Source organism: Coregonus clupeaformis, chromosome 37 (assembly GCF_020615455.1).
Source record: "Coregonus clupeaformis isolate EN_2021a chromosome 37, ASM2061545v1, whole genome shotgun sequence".
In the NCBI taxonomy this organism is placed as follows: Eukaryota; Metazoa; Chordata; class Actinopteri; order Salmoniformes; family Salmonidae; genus Coregonus; species Coregonus clupeaformis.
In genome coordinates, this window is record NC_059228.1 from 28,938,849 (window position 1) to 28,962,503 (window position 23,655).

Consider the following 23,655-nt stretch of genomic DNA (forward strand, 5'->3'; position numbering starts at 1 on the left):
TAGAGGGAGAGACACCCTTATTGTGTTGGGAAAATCACATACAGAGTTCTCTGAACTCACTGACCCTTGCTTAAGGGTAGAGTGGAATCACCCTTTGGCTAGATCTGTTGCTTGTGTAAATAGGCACTGTCTTACTATGGGAGCCATGACCCATTTTAGTGAGGGGAGAGTAATTTACCACGGTGCAGTTGCACATCGAAAGGAATCCAATCAGGCTTGGAATATTTTTAAAAACTGAACAACATTCATGTGTTGTGAATGCGAGAATATATACTCTCTGAATTGGTTCTCTGGCTGAATTACATGTACCGGGATATTCATATGCGATTTACTGCCCCATTTGTGCAACAGAGGTGCTTTAAACATTTGCCAATAACATACATTTATTTCAAAAGCTGATATTTTGGACTGGGTTATACCATAACAGTTTTGTTCAATATTTCGTCTTGTTTATTTGCTGAAAGGTTTACACGGATGGCTCATCCATAAGGCTGGTGTAATACGACAATTACCTTCAAAACTCTAGTGGATAAACCTATATTATGTACTCAAGACTGGCAGAAGCTATCAAAGCTCCCATCCCCTCTCCGCTTTCCTCTGTTTCTCTATTTGAGCTTCTTTCTTTTTCTCAGGGTGCGGCCAGGTATGGCTCATTCACATTAAGCATGCATTCAGACACTGAGAGCAGGAACAGCACGTTTAGTACAAAGAGACTACCGGCAGAAATCCACCCTTGTCTTCTCCAGACAAATGGATTGCCTAGCATTTTTTATCATGTTACATGGCGCGCTGGCTTGGGCCAAAGCGCATGGTTTTAGAATGAAGGACTTATTTTATTGACCAGAATGCACCCCTGTAATCAGATTGGAAGACAAAACAAGCTGTAAGTCAATAACAGAGCACAAAGGCCCGCAGGCCTTGCATTCAGGGTTGGGAGTGAATGCGGGTCAGCCCTGCCCACCTGGAGGGAGTATGGTGTGTGTGTGTGTGTGTGTGTGTGTGTGTGCATGCTTGTGGAATACTCATTTCTGCTCAATCTGTCCCAGCCAAGCTTTGTTGATCCAGAGAGATGGATGTGGTGATGCTACAGAGAATTTATGAGAACCCTGTGAATCATGCAGAGATGTCACTTAAAAAGGTTGATGACTGAAAGGACAAGGGGTGAGAAATGGACAGAAAAATCGGACCAAGAATGAACCAGATGTCCATTGCGTAACGGTTTGGGAGAACATCCTCAGAGCGGTTGTGACAAATCTGGCACCAGTTTCATCAATGACTTTCAGAACCACAGCAAGATGGCGGACGGTGTTACAGGGTTCTCTACTTGGCCTGGTGTGGCACTCCACAATTCTGTTAGGACTTGACAGAACATCGTCTGACAGGTGCAAGAGAGCGAGAGAGGAGGTTGCCTTACCACTGGCTCTTCCTTTTTTCGCTGCTTCATTACCTCAGTCAATTCTGACCGAGAGCACTTGTAGGTCGGGCGAGAAAAAAACACCTGTGTAAACATTTGAAACTTTTCCGCCCAAAAAAAGAGGAAAACGATCCGCTATCAAAAAGGAGGACCAACAAAAACAAACAGCTGCCATACGTCCAAATCTTTGATTCTTTATTCTCTGCCGCACTGTGGGAATCAGACTCTAAAACCAATGCCATTGGTTGCTGTTGGCTACCCCTGTGACCTGTACTTCCAACTCCTGTTGTTCCACCATTAAGAGACCAAAGTGAACATTCAATCAGCGCCACCAAGAGGACATTGACTGAGGGATGGGGGGATCTGTAAGAGCGTGATCCAACCCAAACATGCTATATTTCTGTCTATCTGGGAGTGTGTTTCCCAGGGGGGCCCTGGGGGCCAGACAGGTTAATAATAACGCCAGGGAAACAGTGCCAGATCTCCCTGGGAATGATGAGTCTGACAGCTGGAACGCCAGAGAACACAAACGAGTGCATAAACAGGTGCACACCACAGACAGACAGACGGATAGACAGACGGATGGAGAGATGGAGGGAGTAGGGAGCACAGCGAGATAGCTAGGTAACAGGATGAATGGACAGAGTGCCGATATTCACTGTTCTTCCAGTGTGGTGCCCATGTTTAGTATGAAGAATAACCTTGTCTGTTGTGTAAAGCAATGGGTATTGAATTGTCCCTGAGAAGGGCAGTCAGTTTTTCTGGTGGTTGTAATGGCTGTGTTGTACCTTGCCATGCTGGCCCATCCTCTCCAGGCAGATGACAGCATCCTCCCACAGCTCCAGTTTCTCATAGATTAGCAGGGCTGAGCTCGTGCAGCCCAGGTCTGTCAGCAGGCTGGCCAGCTGCTTCTGTAAATGTGAGAGAGTTTCAGACATGGGATAGCACAACTCGTTTTTTATTTAAACAGTTTAAAAAATATATAATGTTGATGTACAGATGTATGCCCCAGGAAGACCCCATCCACAGCCCCCCGCAAGAAGACCCCCTCCTAGCTCTGCCACCGCTGCTGAAAAAAATCCTAGGGGAAACACTGCATATGCATACACTCCATGAACCATCACAGCTCAGTCTCTGGTGGTAATGACCCTTATCACATTCATAGCAATAAAAGTCATTTTTCTGTCACAGGATGCTTGGGAGAGTTTTGTCTTCCCTGGCTGCTGTATTCAGGTGGTTGGCATGTTCAAGAATGCAAATATGTACTGCCGTTTAGCAGTATTTAGGCTGCAGCCATCACCAGTTGTATTCATTCCAAGCTGTGGTGCCATATGCAGGCTAGTGTCTTCACCCAGGCTAGTGTCTTCATCCAGGCTAGTGTCTTCACCCAGGCTAGTGTCTTCACCCAGGGTAGTATCTTCACCCAGGGTAGTGTCTTCACCCAGGCTAGTGTCTTCACCCAGGCTAGTGTCTTCACCCAGGCTAGTGTCTTCACCCAGGGTAGTGTCTTCACCCAGGCTAGTGTCTTCACCCAGGCTAGTGTCTTCACCCAGGCTAGTGTCTTCACCCAGGGTAGTATTTTCACCCAGGGTAGTATCTTCATCTTTTATCTTTCCATCTCCACCATTATGACCTCACATCTATTTTCATTATCTTGTCATCTTCACACTAGGCAACATAGGCCGTAACCTGTCTGTCGGTCCACTTAAAGAGTGGGAGCCGAACCTGGAGCCTAGGTTTCTGGTTTTTATCACCTCTTGTCCTCTCCTGTGATCGCCACCCATCCTGTCTCAGGGGCGACATATCACGTCCCACTGGGATGATGGACCCCATAAATCTGAATTTACACCCCCCCAGGGAGACATGGGGAGCCAGGACGTGACACCAATGGCAAAACGGCAGACATTTACACTAATAGGACATACGGCAGCGCACATGCCATTTGTGCCTCTTTCCCCATTTCCAGGAAAACTCCTGACATTGTGGTTTCAGAATCTCCCTGAAAACAGGAAGGGCTGAGACAGACAAGACATTGTTTAATTATATGGGGATTTATTCATTCTGTAAGCACATCTTACAACATATGCTATTTCAACCCATCTTCCTGTCCCTCCTCTCCCCACACAGCTTCTCTGAGCGCAGGCACGGCCATCGTTACATGCCGGTCACACCTCTCACTGATGAGAAAATGCATCACCACAACCCACACAATTCTCTGCCTTGCTTGCACTTTCAATTCCCCAGGCAGCAATATGGTGCCTTCAATTCCAGCTTTATTGCTGTTCGCCGTTATTACATGGAGCCCACTGATTTCTCTCTTTCCCTGTCTTTTACACCCCCTCCCTCTCAATCTCGCTACCTCTTCTTTGCCATATCTCCTCCTCCCTCCCTTTCTTAAAACCCCACAATCTCCCGCTCCCTTTCTCCCTACTTCTACCTTGCTATCTCACCATCTCCGCTCTTCTCCCTCATCTGTTGACCAGGCCTGTGCCTGTCTGTGTGTGGGCCTCACACTCTACCTACGTGAACATCAATTGTATTGACTGATTTTATTGAGAAGCAGTGGTTTTGGACAACAGCAAAGAGTTAATTCAAAGCCAAGGAAACATTTCCCACCAGCTGAAAATGTGAGCAAATTAGACCGCTCAAACGCCTTAGCTGATACAAGGAAGGAGAAACTGACAGTGCCAAGACAGGTGCTACAACACCACAAATAAACACATCCATGGTCGACAAACCATCTTTCTGCTTGCTACAAATACAGAATAACAAAAAGGCTAATCACTCACTCTTCATCTCCCAGGAATATATACACAGACAGAGAAAAAACAGACAAGCCTTACATGTAACACCATATAAAGACTACCAGGTTGATGCAGCTTCTAACCTGAGGGGCACTAACTGTCTGGTAGTTGATGGAGGACAAAGACGTACTGTTTTAGTGGCCATCCTGCAGTGGAAGAGGCCATTAGGTGGCCTTTGGCTTGAAAGCAGCTGGTGCTAACAGGGAGCTTCAGCCTGACAGATATATTGTCTGAATGCCAAGTCCAGATTAGATCAGGGCTCTGACGCACTTGATAATCACATATCACCAGACCTGTGGTGATAGATGAGAGTCCTCTGGGGACAATGCGTTAGTGGACCTCGGGCAGGAGGTCTAGAAGACACAGTCACAACGCTGGAGCAAGGAAAGCATCCTTGTTCAATTCTAGGACTACCGTCAAAGGTATGGGAGTTCAAAGAGAGTCGGCCAAGTGGATGGGTCCCATCCTTTTCTCCTGAATTAGTGTTCACTCATATAACCCTGATGTAAATAATTGTTTAATCATGACCATGACTTCCAATGGGTCAAGTCATAAGTCAAAGCTTTGATGGAAGACATTGCTCTGTGTGGTACTTCAGTTACAGTGAGTCTGCCCTTAAAATGAAGTTCACAATCACAATGGAGCGAAACCAATTCATTAATCAGAAACCCAATCAGCAGTGACGGGGTAATGAGAGGGTGTTACCTGGACGGCCCATCTGGGAGGAGCCTGGCAGCAGTAGAAGAGTTTCAGACGCTCCGTCACAGGACAGCTCTTCTCCTCAAAGTAATCCACTATAGTCTGGAAGAGAGGAGAGACATCCAGCATCAACTAGACAGTCATACCCAAAATTACAGATTTAAACTGCAAAGTTGGTAGAGCAAGTCAAGAGCAAATTGTAATGTACTGATTGAGATGTGAGTGCAGCAGGTCTAAAAGCCCATTGATTGACAGTGTCCAACCCCGATATCTGGTTTAGTTCTCTGTGTTTTGTCTCAATCGGCGTTGTACGGGTTGTTAGGTACTCAATGAACACTGGCTGAGGGCATCCAGGAAGACAAGGTATAAACAGTAAACAACTCTCACAGCCATGCCAAATGAGCCACTGCTGGATGCTATCCAATTGTTATTGTCTCATTCTCAGTCTCATTTTATCAGCGGGCCGTCATGCAGAGCAACAACTCACATTCTGCCTTCTATCTGAGAGGAGATATTTGTCTGTGCCTAAAATTGGGCTTGACTCACAGTTATGTCTTTAACAACGATGATCCAATACCATGGCTCATACACCTCAACCTAACAGCAAATCCCAGACTTGGACTCAGTCCTCTCGTTATGGCTGGGTTGGGTGGTGCTATCAGTGGGACCTGGACAGGGCCCAGTTTCCTGTAATGAGATTTGGATCCCGACAGCCCAGGATAAAGTTAATTATAAACAGTGGATGGAGTTGGGCAGCTTGGACGTGATTGGGTTCCTTGTATAGGAAATTAAGAGGAAAATGGGGAAAAGTGTAACAGGACATATTTTACAGCCTGGGATGGAGAAAATCCAGAGAGGTGAGTCACAGTGATTCAATTTTCTGGTGACGAGGCCAGACGAAAACACCGACACCTAGACACAGACACCTAGACACAGACACCTAGACACAGACACCTAGACACAGACACCTAGACACAGACACCTAGACACAGACACCTAGACACACATACTCAAACAAAATGCAGAATGACACAAGCAAAAACACTAACAAATAGACAGAAACAGACAGACACCAACACAATCAGGGAGGCGGGGGATAAAAAGCTTTCCTTACTTTTTTAATTCAAAGACAAATCCAATGTCCTGCCATAAAGTGTTGATGTCAAACAGACTGCTTCAGATGAATACTGATCTAGCTCCCTCAAAGACCATTACTACTCTGCCCACATGATTGTCATCAATGTTAATCTTTTGTCTCTGTCAGTTTAATGGGTGGTTGGCGAAGTTGTCTTTACCAATATCTAAATCCTGTCAACAAGCAACAGCAGATCCTCTCTGGCAACCGGTAACATCTAAACAAACCTCGTCTACAAATGAGAGTGCCCAGTAAAATATTAAGAATAAATCTTTCAATTTAAAACACAAGTCTGTGAGTGACGCTGTGTGTCAAAACAGGTAGCCTGCAGAGTGGGAGCGGGCACACAGCAAGTGCAAGACGAAAGCTGTAAGAATTCAACAGAATGAGGAATTTAATAGGGCTGTCTATTCATGCCAAAACAAACAGCCTTTGCACTTGTGTTTGAGTGCAAACTTTCGGTCTTCCAGGTCGATGTAAGTGTTCTCTTTGGTTAAAGCGAAACATTGCACAAAACCAACTAGACCTTGATAAAATTACATTTTTTCTTAATGGTGCTCTAATTTGATAATGCATGCAGTTGGGTTCTGTCCTTTATAAACCTGAAGTTAAATTCCTGAGGACTTTTGTACCCTCCCCACAAAGAGTTTCTAAGATGGAAAGGGTAGTACGTCAAAGTGACTTACATGGCTGTTGCAAAAAACGGCAAGGTTTCCATCCAATTGGCGACATACAAATATTCTAAAATCCGCATAAAAACAATATGCATATTTTCCCACCAGAGAAAAGGCTGTGCATGAGGAGGTAGTGAACGTAAAAATTACTTTTGCGGTTAAATTGTACAGAATAAAAAATAAAGGTGTGCGAACTACTGGTAACTAATCTCACAACACAACCAGCAATTGGAGGGCATTTCCAGTTGCAGTTTAAAAAGGAGGATGGAAGGAGAGTGATCGGGTCTTAGGGAATGACATTTCCAGTTGGCTTGGTGCAATCGGTTTCCCTTAATGGCAAGCAAGGTTTGTTCAAAAGCAGACTGCGGATGACTAATAAATGGTGTTTCTCCACGGCCAGTGTATATATTCAAAGCACAAACAGCAGTTGGCATGTGGTGAGCTCTGGTAGACCAGAGGCCCTGCAGAGAGCGAGCCACAGGCTACTGGGGTGTAGTTCAGAGAAGATGAGAGGTGGGAGATTGGTGAGTAAAAACATCCCCATTCACTGAACTGAGTTACAAGTTGCTCTGTGAACACAATTATAGCAGATGGTGATAGTAATGTAAAGTATATTAAATGAGTAAACCAGAAAGTATTGATTTTATACAACTGCACAAGGAAGGAAAACACCCCATCTGACAGGTTGCAGAAATATGAAGTTTGCATTCAGAATAAGACCCGTACACATTTGATACCCATGTTTAAATTGAACAAAATGTACCATATCTGGAGAGCCTTGAATGTGTCATGCATTTTCTGCTAAGTTCCAAAAATGTAAGCTGTTTAACTAAGGACAATTGACCCTTCGCTAAGCCCCGCCCCAAACTTTTGGGCAACCAATCACAGAGGATAGCAACTGTTGTCGAGTCTGACACCTCGGACAAGCTCACATTTCAATTGCATGAAACCCAGTGAGGGCTATGGCAATAAATTATTTTAATGGCTAAATTGAACAGTGTACCAGGAGTACTTGCTACTGTGATTCCTGAAATTCAGAGCCTAAACTTTTGTTACATTGTTTGCTAGCTCAGCTGGTTAGCTAGCTCTCAGTCTCATTGACCACCAAATGTTGCTAACGCTAGCTAGCTACTTAATAGAACTTGTTTTCTCGAAATGTATGTTAGCTAGCTAAGTTAGCAATTTCAAGAATACAACTCCCATCTGCTGTCAACATCAGGATATGATTTGAGAACACTAGTTAGCTCTAAAAGTGATTGAAAGGGGAATTGGGCTTCCCGGGAAAATGTTGTCCGAGGTTGCAACAGTAATCAAGGGGGGCGGGGCTTAGCGAAGGGTCAATTGCTAGAAATGTTCTCCAGCTACATACAGTGCCTTCGGAAAGTATTCAGATCCCTTGACTTTTCCCAAATGTTGTTACGTTACAGCCATATTCTAAAATTGATTAAATAGCTTTTTCCCCTCATCAATCTACACACAATACCCCATAATGACAAAGCAAAAACAGGTTTTTCCAAAAAAAGTCAAATGTATAAACAATCAAAAAAACTGAAATATCACATTTACATAACTATTCAGACCCTTTACTCAGTACTTTGTTGAAGCACCTTTGGCGGCGATTACAGCCTTGAGTCTTCTTGGGTATGACACTACAAGCTTGGCACACCTGTATTTGGGGAGTTTCTCCCATTCTTCTATGCAGATCCTCTCAATCTCTGTCAGGTTGGATGGGGAATGTCGCTGCACAGCTATTTTCAGGTCTTTCCAGAGATGTTCGATCGTGTTCAAGTCCGGTCTCTGGCTGGGCCACTCAAGGACATTCAGAGACTTGTCCCGAAGCCACTCCTGCATTGTCTTGGCTGTGTGCTTAGGGTCGTTGTCCTGTTGGAAGGTGAACCTTCTCCCCAGTCTGAGGTCCTGAGTGCTCTGGAGCAGGTTTTCATCAAGGATCTCTCTGTACTTTGCTCCATTCATCTTTCCCTCGATCCTGACTAGACTCCCAGTCCCTGCCGCTGAAAAAGATCCCCACAGCATGATTCTGCCACCACCATGCTTCACCGTAGGGATGGTGCAAGGTTTCCTCCAGACGTGACGCTTGGCATTCAGGCCAAAGAGTTCAATCTTGGTTTGATCAGACCAGAGAATCTTGTTTCTCATGGTCTGAGAGTCCTTTAGGTGCCTTTTGGCAAACTCCAAGCGGGCTGTCATGTGCATTTTACTGAGGATTGGCTTCCGTCTGGCCACTCTACCATAAAGTCCTGATTTGTGGAGTGCTGCAGCGATGGGGACCTTCAATGCTGCAGACATTTTCTGGGACCCGTCCCCAGATCTGTGCCTCGACACAATCCTGTCTCGGAGCTCTACGGACAATTCCTTCAACCTCATGGCTTGGTTTTTGCTCTGACATGCACTGTCAACTGTGGGACCTTATAGACAGGTGTGTGCCTTTCCAAATCATGGCCAATCAATTTAATTTGCCACAGGTGGACTCCAATGAAGTTCTAGAAACATCTCAAGGATGTTCAATGGAAACAGGATGCACCTGAGCTCAATTTCGAGTCTCATAGCAAAGGGTCTGAATACTTAGGTAAATAAGGTATCTGTTTTTCATTTTTAATACATTTGCAAAAATGTCTAAAAACCTGTTTTCGCTTTGTCATTATGGGGTATTGTGTGTAGAATTTTAGAATAAGGCTGAAACGTAACAAATGTGTAAAAGTCTGAATACTTTCCGAATGCGCTGTATGTCATAAACTACTCACTACTGGTGTTGGCTTGGCTATTGATTTCATTAATCAGAAACTCAGCCCTGTTTGTGTTATACCCAATGACGTTTCTGAAAACGAACACCTAATTATGGCATGCCAAGGAAATGACAGTAAATGATTGTATTTTATATCCCAGCATTTACACCACTATTGCCTTAATAATAACAATAAATAACTTGATTGGACTAATAACAGTAAAAGGTTGTCTGTTAAAGACACTGTACTTTTCAATGTCTACAAGTGTCTTTGATAATATTTATACATTCACGAGAACAATAACTAGCAGCCAAGTAAAAATGCAACAATTATGTCCCCCAAATCTGGCTGTAATAGAATTAGTAAACAAGGAACCTCTCATATTAAAATAGCCCCCCCCCCCACGACATATTTCCTCCACTTTTTCCCCCTTTGTTTCCTTCAGCAGCCAAGAAGATTAGAAGTCAAAACACATTGACGTGAGGGAGAAAGAATTTGAAACAAAGCAGAGGGCAAACTTTTTTCTTTTCTCAATTCCTCCAACTCTCAGTCATCAGTGCGTGTGAGCCGCCTGTCAATCCTCGCTCTGATGCAGTTCTCATTGGGTTTTGGCGTTCTGGGGGAAACGGTGATTGAGCATGTCTGTCTCACAGGGGAATGGGGCAGGGTGGCGAAGGGGTTGGTGTCAGACGGTGGGATCAGTGGGTGCTTGATGTCTTCCTCGCACTGTGATGGACAGACGGGTGGCTCCTGTCCCCCCATGAGCCTCCCCCACCCCTCTAGATTACTTGAACCAACCCTGCCTGTCACACGGCTCCCCCTGGAGGACCCCCTCATCCATTTCGGCCCCCCTCCAGGCGCTGTCTGTCAAATCAGGTTTGGGATAAGACTGCAGAGCTCCGTGTGCAAACATTTGAGGAGGGCAAGCTAGAGAGATTGAAACCAGACTTTTTCTCTTTGCTTTATGTCACAAAACCATGGAGCAGCTGTACAGTGTCTGGCTTCTTTAAGAGTCTCCTGTTCTATACCCGACGTCAGACCATCATATCCCAGGCCCCAACCTCCTGCTTTATGACTTTGACCTCGTCTGTCTACGACTGACAGCTCAATGGGGCTGGAGAGCAACAAGCACACACACACCATAATGTCATCCCAGCGCAGTTTGAAGCAACCCTGAGTATAAATTATTCCCAGATCATACCTCTATGCATGGGCAAGTATAAGTATGTGTGTGAGAGAGATTGTCTGCACTTTAGCTGGGAAAAGGTATGTGGAAACATTGGTAAAGGACTTGCGTTCTTGTGAATGGTACCGTAGTATGTCTAAACCTCACCCCATCCCCCTACACAGCCCATCACAAAAGAAGGAAGCTCTCGCTCAGTTTCCAATGTTATCACAGGGAGCAGAGACTGTATATTCCCAGGTTGCCAGTGCCCCTCTACTTTGACGGTGAGGGAGAAGGGGGGAGAGAGGAGGAGGAGGATGGGCTGGTTTCACAGAGACACCCATGACAAACATCCTGCAGGGGACAGGAACCCGGCACAGGGGGAGCATGTCTGTCCTCCGCTAGGTTATTCACATGTCCCTTCTGCTTTCACAGACCGCTCACAGTGGAAATACTGATTTAAAGAGTTTGGCTGTGTGGATTTCAGTAGGCATGCAGCTTATGTCTGCTTGCAGACTGTTGTGCTAATGATGTAACATATGGCAAGACATGTGTAGCAGATTATGTAAATCCAGGTTTGGAATTGATCTAATTTTGCACGTAAGCCCTTGAAATGGTATGACGCCAAGTGCAAGTGCCTTCACTTCAAGAAAGACCAGCATTACTGGCCTAAGAAATATTATAGGCTTACTCTGTGCATTTATGCACAGTATCAGAGACTTGAGATGTGAGCTCGTTGAACCCTACCTCGTGTGACCCCTCATCTCTCTTACCTGTGTCTGCATCATGGCCCTCTCCACCCGCCGAGAGCTGCCCTTCTCCAGCTTGGTCCTTAGACACAGTGCTGTCACTTCCACCGCCCAGAACTTGGGCTGAGACAATATGCACTGCAGGGAGAGGGAAGAAAGACCCGTAAGGACATGGAGATTCAAGACATTCACTTTCATTTCATCATGGACTTTTAGGGACTTCAATCTCAGATTAAAGGGATAGTCAGGTCTCTCAGATAGTGATGGCACACACACAGGCATACATGAAAAAGTTGGCATAATACAGTACAGAAATATGTAGCTATGTGTTTGACATCTTCAACATTCTTCATGGAAATTTAAAATTAACCTTTTACATAGTTTGTTTCTAGAAAACCGTAATCTACTATATAGATCTGACCAAAGCATAAGAACCAGTAACTTAGGAAGCTCTTATGACATAATCAGGAGTTCCCATGGGAATCAAGGTAGGTACAGGAAACCCAGTACAGTGGAGCAGGTAAACTTGATTAGGCCCGCTAACTCCAACCCGAGTGGTATACTACGAAGCAAGCTAGATACTACTCAGGGTTTTATAAAGCTAGCCAGCTTCATTTAGCGTCACATTCCAGGTCAGGCTTCATCCGTACTATGACGGTGGATATTGCTCGTCCGCCTGCCACTAACTCTAGCAGGCTTGTAACTGTGCCAAACTCTTTATTGAGACAATGCTGAAACAGCAATCCATGGGCGAGTCAGTGCCACATTTTCATTTGTGCCGAAATCAAAATGAATGAACGGTTATCTTACAAATTCTGCAGGCTATGGTGTGAAATAGGCTTTTAGAAATGCCGTCTTTATTTTATAACTTTTCGCTAATGCCGACTTTGGTGTGCTTATCAATGCATGAGCACTTCTTCCCCACTCCTATGCTCCTTTTTCTATCTGTGGAACAGCTTGTTGAATTGTGGCCATAAAAATATAATCCAAAGAAGGGTTTTGGAACCTCTAAACCTGGCAATTTGACTGTTAAACTCAAGGGTACACTAGCAATGGCTGCCAGTCTTGACTTGAACCTCTTTGTGAGAGGGTGATGTATTTGATTTCATTGGTCCTCAACTCATGGCTTAGACACTTCATTCAGGATAAATGGAGTCAGCCCAGAGTTATAAGTTCTGAAGGATTCGTTGCCATAGAAATTTACCTGGCTAAAAGATGAGCCACTTTTGTATGACCGGTTATTCCGAGTTGAATTCCAAGTTGACCAAAGTTACCCCACTAACTCGTCAAACCCGGTACATAGTATACCCCTCTGGTCCACGGGGGGGGGGTCTGTTCGGTGTGAGCAAGGACGGAGATGTAGGCGAGGTGGGTCCCACTTCCTGTCTGGGGCAGGAAGCACATTACTCACTGTGGAGTCAGTGTCGACCCCTTCCTGCCACAGCGACAGTACATCTTGTCTCACAGGACTGAGGTCATGTCTGAGACCGGGGAGGTGGTGGGAGAGGGTGTTTCAACATTACTTGACCTTTCACACTATAGATGGACTTGGTTCCATACTGCGCTGTGTAGGATACACATGCAGTAGGAATGTGTCACCGCCAGTGGCTAGCGGCTGCCTCAGTGGGAGGCGGAGTGTAAATTTAGAGAGCATGTCCCGGTGATGTTTGCCCAGCCGATGTTCCGCTCCACCCAGTAGAGGAGAGATGGGAGGGGAGCTGGCAGACAGTCTGGGTGTGTCCCATACTGTACATTGACGCCACTGGAACCTCAGAAGGTAGTGTTTGCACATGTCCCTCAGGGAAGGGGCCCTCTTCTTAGGGACAAGTGAGGCAGGAGGTGCTACTGAGACCTCTGGTCACTTTGTCCTCTATGATGACTGGTTTATAGACACCTGTATGGTTTGGGTCTGACTGGAGACATTGGAGTGGTCGAGACTGTTCCAATGACAAGCCATTTAGGAAAATTAAAACCCCAAGGAAAGCGCTATTCTGCTATAAAAACAAACACGACCCGATCCCATTTCTTTACAATGACTTCAGCTATAGTACAAGGCTGCCTTACCTTGCAGTTTATTCAAGCAAAGCCATCCTAACAAACGTTGACAAAGAAATAGCTGAGAACACTATAATATAGTTTGTTTTATAAGGAGGTCGTGTATGTGAAATATCAAATACTATCGCTGGTAACAATTCATCATATGGGGAACAAATTGACAACAATCGACCAATTCAATAAAAAAAATGAAAAAATGCATTTGTTGCCATTGATTTCTGCTTCCTGGGGAGTTTTGAAATGTCTATATTATATTATTAGAGCCCTGTCCCCCCTTCCCTAGCAGGGACCTTTGTGAGACTCAAGACAAAGAGTTTAGGGAGGACGCCAAGATGAGCACAAGTCAGAGCTCAAAAGATAATGAAAGAGAAAGCTGTTAAGGGTATGTTGCTTTTCCAATACATTCCTATGTCTTTGCTTGACAATTTTAAGGGTAACTATTTAGAGAACTTTCAAAATTCAGTGCTCAACTCTACAACAAAAATATAAAACGCAACAAGTATAGTGTTTGTCCCATGTTTCATGAGCTGAAATAAATTATCCCAGAAATGTTCCATATGCACAAAAAGCTTATTTCTCTCAAATTTGGAGCACAAATTTGTTTAAATCCCTGTTAGTGAGCATTTCTCCTTTGCCAAGACAGCTGATTAAATAGCATGATCATTACACAGGTGCACCTTGTGCGGGGGACAATAAAAGGCCACTCTAAAATGTGCAGTTGTGTCACACAACACAATGCCACAGATGTCTCAAGTTGAGGGAGCATGCAATTGGCATGCTGATTGCAGGAATTTCCACCAGAGCTCTTGCCAGAGAATTGGATGTTCATTTCTCTACCATAAGCCGCCTCCAACGTCGTTTTAGAAAATTTGGCAGTACGTCTAACCGGCCTCACAACCGCAGACCACGTGTTTGGCGTTGTGTGGGCGAGCGGTTTCTGATGTCAACATTTTTAACAGAGTGCCGCATGGTGGCGGTGCGGTTATGGTATGGGCAGGCATAAGCTACGAACAATGAACACAATTGCATTATATTGATGGCAATTTGAATGCACAGAGACACTGTGACGAGATCCTGATGCCCATTGTCGTGCCATTCATCCACCGCCATCACCTCATGTTTCAGCATGATAATGCATGGCCCCATGTCGCAAGGATCTGTACAAAATTCCTGGAAGCTGAAAATGTCCCAGTTCTTCCATGTCCTGCATACTCACCAGACATGTCACTCATTGAGCATGTTTGGGATGCTCTGGATCGACGTGTACGACAGCGTGTTCCAGTTCCCGCCAATATCCAGCAACAGCCATTGAAGAGGAGTGGGACAACATTCCACAGGCCACAATCAACAGCCTGATCAACTCTATGCGAAGGAGATATGTTGCGCTGCATGAGGCAAATGGTGGGCACACCAGATACTGACTGGTTTTCTGATCCACGCCCCTACCTTCTATTTAAGGTATCTGTGACCAACGGATGCATATCTGTATTCCCAGTCATGTGAAATCCATAGATTAGAGCCTAATTAATTTATTTCAATTTATTGATTTCCTTACATGAACTGTAACTCAGTCAAATATTTGAAATTGTTGCATGTTGCATTTATATTTTTGTTCAGTATAATAATAACCTGTTAGGGAAGGAGCAGATCAGTAAAGTTTCACACAGAAACATTGTGTGACATATTTAGCCACAAAGGCAATGGATATTTTGTCTCTCATGAGCTCACTTCCTCTGAGCAGAGTCAACACGTGTTTTCCCCTGGCTATCCTGTGTCTGGCCTCTGCGCCATGTCAGAACATGAGACCTGATAGAAATCAGCCAAATTAGTAGCAAACTAATGCTGAGGCCTGGGATAGAAAAACAAGGCAAGATATCCAACCTTCCACTAGACATATCACCAGAGCCCATGGGTTGAACAGAACAGCAGTATGATGTATGGAAAACAGAAGGTAAGAAATACAATAATAACACCATCAGTATGGTGGTGTACAGACAGGGGGATAGTGAATGCTTTAATGACGATAGTTAGAACAGAACCCCCATGGGATGCCTTTCCTCTATTTTTCCCCCCAACTTCCGTGCCAAGTTGCGAGATGATTATCACAAAGTGACTTCCTCCTACGGGGCCAGAGAAATAACAATATAAGATGTAGTCACCCTCCTCCCACATCGTTCCCGCCTCCACTCGCATCATATCCATGTAGCTATGGCAACACTTCCAGTTCAATCACTCAGCGCCCTTCCCGAAACCCTTCCCAGAAGCCCTCAATGGGAGGCAGAGGGTGGATTGGAGATCGGCATTTAGCAGAACACAGCAAACCCTATCCTACCCCAGGTCCCAGCACAGAGTTAAGTGATGTAATAAGTCAGGCTGCCACATCTGTGTAGATATAAGAAAACCACTTTACACATTACGTGCGCGAGCGTTGCAAAATAAATGAACACATACATGTTATTCAATCATTTAATCCAAACCGCTCGCGTGTGTAAACGAGCGTCTGCGTAGCCAGGCGCTAAAATAGAAATTGGTTCTAAAATAGAACTTGGTTCTATTTTTGACGCGTGACACGCTACAAGTCCCGCCTCTCCCATCTCCTCATTGGTTTTTAGGAGCATATACCCACGTGGGTGATTGAAAGATGAACTGAGGTCCACACTCCAGTCCAGTTGGCGGTGGTAATGCACCTTAAAGTTGGTTGCCAACCGCCATATAAAGTCCAAAGAAGAAGAAAAAGACAAGGAGGAGAGATTACTAGAAACCAACTTGGTTTACCCTTTTATCTGTGGATTAATTGTCAGAGTAGAGGACCTTGTGCATTTCAGGTAAAATAACAACCCAATGTTTATATCCCAGGACAAATTAGCTAGCAACAGCAAGCTAGCTAAATTTCCATGAATGTTTCATTTGTTTCGACATATCCCCAAATTAATATAGTTGGTTCAGAGTTCGTTTTGATATTTCAACCTGCGTGTCCTGATCGCGTCTGGTGTGGCTGGACAAAATCAACATGCACGCGCCCGGTCTAGTCAGCATGTAACAATGGGAGTCGTTGTCCCAAAGGCAGAAAGGCAGGTGACAAGCTTAGGTTCAAAATAAGCGCATAGAAACGCATTGGGCTTATTTTGGACAGATTCTGGCGAGAGTGAAACTTCTCACTTCGCCTCTTTCTCCCAAGCCCCTCCCCCTACCACTCACAACAACAAAGATGAGAGATCACTTATTCCTCTCTGACAACCAGTTTCAACTCGCTATTTGCATTTGAGGTTTGGTCCAACAGAATCGGACACCGAAACACATGGAGACATTATTTTACTGTAATAGAGAAGTTAACTTTTCTAACCATACCCTTGTTTATGTTTCAACTCCTCAAATTCCGAGCAGACACTACTAAAACAGATGTACCAATGTGTACCAACATTCATTCTGGAAAAAATAAATGCTCAGTTTGTTGCGTGCGCATTACGGTACCACGTTTCGCTAGCAGCATTTTAGTCAAATAAAGATTGTTAAACTAGCTGTTTAGTCTGTGTTTTATAAATGTGCAATAAGCATTAAAACATTATATAAGGAATTGGCAACTCGTTCTCATTCTGAGAAATAAGGTAGGCCACTTGATTTAAACATCTGAACAAAGTGGACAGGCTAGCAAGCTATTTAAACAGTTCGAGACGGAGAGAAGGTTGTGTTCATAACAATTCAACTGTTTTGCCTTTTGAGCTGAATTCAGAGCTTGTGAAATTATACCTAGATCCAAGTTGGCTAAACTTGAAATATAAATATTAGCTGGCTACTCACTGGCATGTGGGCTTGTGCTTGAGATATTGTTTATGAGACCGGTGTTCATTTTCTATAATGCCTGCTACATTATTAGTGAATGTGCATTATGCATGGTTCTGGTTAAATGTGTTACAAAAAATGGCATTTTTATAGACAGACCTGAAAGCCAGATCAGTGATTATTGCAACAACAACAAAAAAGCAGGTACAACTATTAGTGGGTTTTATGGTTGTTGAAGGCATATATTCAGCCTAGGTATAATTTCACAAGCTCTGAATTCATTAGATTATTGCTGACTGTTGCAGTGTATTTGACCAACTGTAATTGTACAACAATGGTTATTTAGAGAAAACGTAAAAAAAATAAAAATATTGATATATATCGTGAATTGCCCATAAGTTTAAAAAGAAATTGAGATATGAGTTTTAGGCCATATCGCCCAGGCCTAGTTTGCTGACATCAGGAAAACACTTGACACTGACCTGAGGGTGTGTGGCTCTAAAGAACAGTTGACAAAAATAAACATTTGGCAAAAGGAAGCACTACCATTGCAGAATCACTATTGTGGAATGGGATATTGACAACATCATAAATGTTATACATCATTTAACACCCTAAAACCAAGACAGGAAATGGATCAGATTGGCCCTTTTTAAAGCTTTCATAGAGATTTCAAATGATTTTAAATGATACAAAATATATTTGGACTTATTTTAATGAAATAAACAGTGATGTATTAGACACAGTGATGCTATAAAGCCTTATCTGAGATGAGACATATTGTCTGATCTTGGCTTGAACAACGAAAGGCGAAAAAAACATTATCTCCCGTCCAAGAGGAACTGTTGGCTTAATTAGCTAACTTGGTCCCTTTAATTATCTCAGCTTTTATCAACCGACATAGTCAATGTTAGGGCTTCCCGTGTCAAAGCTGCCTTAGAGATTTCAAGATCAAAGACATGTAGGGTTGTATTATTTGGTACAGCCTGAGCTGCAATATTACAATGTCCAAGTATATAAGTTTAATATATTGCCAAACAATAACCAAATAACTCTATAATATAATTTCAGTGACCCAGGAAGCCCTAACATTGACTATGTCGGTTGATAAAAGCTGAGATAATTAAAGGGACCAAGTTAGCTAATTAAGCCAACAGTTCCTCTTGGACGGGAGATAATGTTTTTTTCGCCTTTCGTTGTTCAAGCCAAGATCAGACAATATGTCTCATCTCAGATAAGGCTTTATAGCATCACTGTGTCTAATACATCACTGTTTATTTCATTAAAATAAGTCCAAATATATTTTGTATCATTTATTTCCCAGAGCCTGCTTTTGTTATTAAAATGCTCAGTCTGATCGTGTGGGCGTGTTGATACAAATTTAAATCTATTTACATACCCAGCCCTGATTGGCAGATAGGATAGCTCTTATAGGTTAGCTCTTACACTAAAAGAGCATTAGCTACAGTGGTCCTCTGTAGCTCAGCTGGTAGAGCACGGCGCTTCTAACGCCAGGGTAGTGGGTTCGATCCCCGGGACCACCCATACACAAAAATGTATGCACGCATGACTAAGTCGCTTTGGATAAAAGCGTCTGCTAAATGGCATATTATTATTATCATAATTTTCACAATTTCAGTGTTATTTCGACCGCAGTGTGGGAACCAAAATAAAAACCCTGGAAAATCACATTTTTGACTGCACTGCCCCTTTAAAACTAATATCAAGACCTAAGATCCTGAGGTCTCCAGTATGGAGGGGACTTGCATTGACACGACTGTAAGATTGGGATCTTAGTGCTAGCCTGGTGGAATGTGGCCGTTATGAAGAGGTCTTTTTCCACCTTCCCATATATTATGCGATCTGATCTCCATCATCTAAGCTCATCAGTCAGCAGTACAGTAATATGGAGAGGGGAGAGAGAGGTCAGCCAATATGCCACACCAACACTGCTTCACTAGTGTCATCAAGCCTCAATGACCTTATCACACAACCCCACATGATCAAACAACTCATTTTTTTTAACCAAGATGACATCTTGGTAACGGTATCTGAAACACCTGTGAAACTGCACAGTACTGTTTATAAAACTGATTAGCTGCCTGGAATGCTAATAAAAATGTTTTACCAGGGTCATTGGTAGAGAATAGACTTTTCTGAATAGTATGTTTGTTGGGCAATGGGCATGCATTTGATTTATATCATAAAGTTGCAGCAATAAACAAATATGCAGGAATAAAGCAGCATGAACTAAGAGGTTGTGTACGAAGTGAACAACAGTAATCACATGATCCCAAATGCGTTTATAAATGGTAAATGAGTCACGATGGCATTCAAATGGGACATTAGCACAACAGAAAATCGTCATCATTACGCAGTCATTCCGCTAGAAGGTAGTAACAACATTAATCATTGGACAATTAAACGATAAGGATGCAGAACATGATTTATTAAACCCATCACACAAACAAGCAATGGGCTTTGGAGCATCTTCTCAACATGGGCTATGAATCGCATGTCAGTATTGTCCAGGAATAGCCTTGAAAAAAACAAACATGAAAATCAATCTTCATGAACATTCTAGGAGATCTTCACAAACAACGAATGCGGAATAGTACATCAAATCAATTGACCAAAAGATACAAAAGGTGTGTAGGTGTGTGTGTATCGGTCCTGAGTTAAAGAGTAATGGCAAACTGATTTAGGGGGTGAGGCAGTGCAGTTTCAAATGAAGATCCATCCGTGTTTAATTGGCTGAGCTTGCTTGGCCAACTGCCTCACACTACATCACCCATCTGTGACCTCCAAATATGCAAATCATGGTGGAACAACTGGCCAGAGACCCAGGCCCATTTGGGACACTGCCAAGGAGCCCAGAGCGCTAAACGGAGTCGACTTGCTCAGCAGCCTGCGTCGTGTTGTTTATTACCTTAATTAAAGCCTTTTCAAAAGGTGTGCTAACGCCGCAGCAGGATGCATGGTACTGATGTGCCTCCCAGCAGCAGTAAGGTAGGTGACGCAAACAGACCCTAGTTTATAGGTGTGAGTGACAGTAATGCAGACATAGTCTAGGGGAAGAAGGCAGTCTGTTTGAGAAATGGTTGAAAAGATCATGGTCCATTTTAATATTGGTCCATCACATTTTTGCATCATTAAAGTCAAAAGGGTAATTTCAATGGCCTCCAATTGCAAACAGAGAGCAATGAAAGCATACTATAAAAAGAACTTGTAAGGATGGATGGTAGGCCCCCTACTTGCCCTGGATGGTTTGAGCTGTCTGGCTGGTGATGGTGAGCAAGGAGAGCCAGGAAGCAGAAGATCCAGTGCATGGTTTATATTTTAAGGCTCTTGGAGTAGGTGCAGGTATTTACTAAATGTAAAACTCATCCAACAAGATGCTGGACTAGGCTCAAAGTAAAGTAATGAAAATGATAAACTAGACAACTGAAATATAAAGACAGAAGATCAGCCTGACTAGCCCCTCCTGCAGAGACAGTTGTCAATTTTGAACACCCATGAAGCTCTACACCAGAGCATTTATATCCTCCAGTCACTGGCAAAGACCAGGTGACAGGAAACACTTAATAGAAAGTACTTTATAAACACTTAGCAAAGTAAACAATTCTACAATAACAGTTTAGCTCCGTTCACTCAATCTGTACGATACAGAAATGTATATATATAATACTTAAAAGATCTGGACTAGAGCAGAAACTCTTTACCCCAATTAGTAATGAGTGTCCCTTCTTAATGAGCAGACCATGGTCACCTGTGCGCTTGGTGGCAACGCCCCTCCACATGCTGCAAGACAGATCTCACAAACATTTTTAAGTACTGCTTTCGACTGGCAAAGAGCACTGCTTTAGACTAGCAACATAAAAACTTTATCTGATTTCCGTCTCATGTCTTCAGTAATTTGTATTCAATGTTTAGAAATGATTTAGAATAGATCAAACACAGGTGACACACTCAACCAAAATTATTATTTGGTGAGGTGACCAAGCAATTATATTACCGTGTATACTGTGAAAATGGACTAGTGAGGAAGCACAGAGTTAGCTTACTCACACAACCAATTTGTTTTTAGGGATTTAGTAAGATAAAAATTGCTACACAAAGTGGTCATCCAGATAGCTACATCTCCAAAAATACAGACAGCTCCAAGTCTCCAACTACAGCACATTCAAGCTTACACGCTGTGAGTATATACAAACATCAAAGGCAAAGCTCCGTTTTTGGCTATTGACTGGGAATTCCAAACGTTCCCCTAAATTCATCTACTTGTATTGGCCCTGAAGACTTATGAAATAATAGTCTAGCATTAATGCCAACTCTTTTGACACTCAGAAGACTAGAGAACGGCCAGACAATGAGCATGGGAAATTTCTCAATACTATCCCTGATGCTGTTCAGCAGTCTCAAACATACTGTAACCAAGATGCTTTCTAATCTGTAATGAAAATAACAATGATGGATGGCATATATACAGTGCCTTCGGAAAGTATTCAGACCCCTTCACTTTATCCACATTTTGTTACGTTAAAGCCTTACTCTAAAATTGATTAAATCGTTTTTTCCCCTCATCAATCTACACACAATACCCCATAATGACAAAGCAAAAACAGGTTTTTAGAAATGTTTGCTAATTTAATACAAATAAAAAACTGATAACATTTACATAAGTATTCAGACCCTTTACTCAGCACTTTCAAGCACCTTTGGAAGAGATTACAGCATTGAGTCTTCTTGGGTATGACGCTACAAGCTTGGCGCACCTGTATTAGGGAATTTTCTCCCATTCTTCTCTGCAGATCCTCTCAAGCTCTGTCAGGTTGGATGGGGAGCGTTGTGGCAGCTATTTTCAGGTCTCTCCAGAGATGTTCGATTGGGTTCAAGTCCGGGCTCTGGCTGGGCCACTCAAGGACATTCAGAGACTTGTCCCGTGGCCACTCCTGCCTTGTCTTGGCTGTGTGCTTAGGGTCGTTGTCCTGTTGGAAGGTGAACCTTCGCCCCGAGTCTGAGGTCCTGAGCACTCTGGAGCAGGTTTTCATCAAGGATCTCTCGGTACTTTGCTCCGTTCATCTTTGCCTCGATCCTGACTAGTCTCCCAGTCCCTGCCGCTGAAAAAGATCCCCACAGCATGATGCTGCCACCACCATGCTTCACCGTAGGGATGGTGCCAGGTTTCCTCCAGACGTGACGCTTGGCATTCAGGCCAAAGAGTTCAATCTTGGTTTCATCAGACCAGACAATCTTCTTTCTCATGGTCTGAGACTCTTTAGGTGCCTTTTGGCAAACTCCAAGCGGGCTGTCATGTGCCTTTTTACTGAGGAGTGGCATCCGTCTGGCCACTCTACCATAAAGGCCTGATTGGTGGAGTGCTGCAGAGATGGTTGTCCTTCTGGAAGGTTCTCCAATCTCCACAGAGAAACTCTAGAGCTCTGTCAGAGTGACCATCAGGTTCTTGGTCACCTCCCTGACCAAGGCCCTTCTCCCCCGATTGCTCAGTTTGGCCGGGCGGCCAGCTGTAGGAAGAGTCTTGGTGGTTCCAAACATCTTCCATTTAAGAATGATGGAGGCCACAGTGTTCTTGGGGACCTTCAATGCTGCAGCCATTTTTGGGTACCCTTCCCCAGATCTGTGCCTTGACACAATCCTGTCTCGGACCTCATGGCTCGGTTTTTGCTCTGACATGCACTGTCAACTGTGGGACCTCATATAGACAGGTGTGTGCCTTTCCAAATCAGCAGCAGCAAGAGCGACAACCCACACATTCCACAAAGCGTAGCAGTCTCTCTCCGCTATCTCATTTCTTACATCTTTAATAATCCTTTATATAAACGCCAAATAAAATAAAGCCACAATACATCAGTGACTTCATGAGAAAATTGGGAAATTACTGTTGTTGTTGCTCTGTATTTTTTTAAACAAGGAAAAATAATTGACCATACAGTAGGGTTGAATAGCAAGATTTACCGCCGAAAATCGACTCCCTTTTCCCGGGATAAATAACAGCGAGAAAGCGGTAAATTATAATACATTATTTCTATGAACAGCATGATGTGAAATGGAACTGTTAAATTATGAAATGTCTAAATCTGGTTTCTCTACGGCCTTCTCTCTGCATGATCAACCATCAATGCTCAGGGTGGGGACAGACAGCGCATCTCAGTAGGCTATGGAGAGAAGTCCACAATGCATGTATCATCTTATCATGGTAACTTTTTTTTCTTGTGACAGGTAGGCCTACATTTGCTGCAGCATAGACTATGCTACAGTAGGGTAATATAAGGACTGAATGAGCGTCTAATTTAAACATCTCCATCTGGCTTACGGGGTCACCTTACTTTTTCATTGTAAAGAAAAATATATATTTGCAGCTGCAGAGTTGGGGAAAAAACTGCCTATCACTCGAATATCATTGTTTTAAATCAGT

The 23,655-nt window shown here is 43.5% G+C and overlaps 1 protein-coding gene across 2 annotated transcripts in view; it reads right to left on the bottom strand.

Annotated features, from left to right (window-relative positions):
- The window catches only part of ttc27 (tetratricopeptide repeat domain 27), a 112,595-nt gene that overhangs the window by 15,985 nt on the left and 72,955 nt on the right, over positions 1-23,655 (bottom strand). For both annotated transcript variants that reach the window (XM_041866363.2, XM_041866362.2), the window contains 3 exons: positions 11,409-11,522; positions 4,924-5,019; positions 2,203-2,325 (listed from right to left, as the gene is read on the bottom strand). In XM_041866363.2, the coding sequence (XP_041722297.1) occupies positions 2,203-2,325; positions 4,924-5,019; positions 11,409-11,522 (333 nt within the window). The remainder of the gene's footprint in view (positions 1-2,202; positions 2,326-4,923; positions 5,020-11,408; positions 11,523-23,655) is intronic.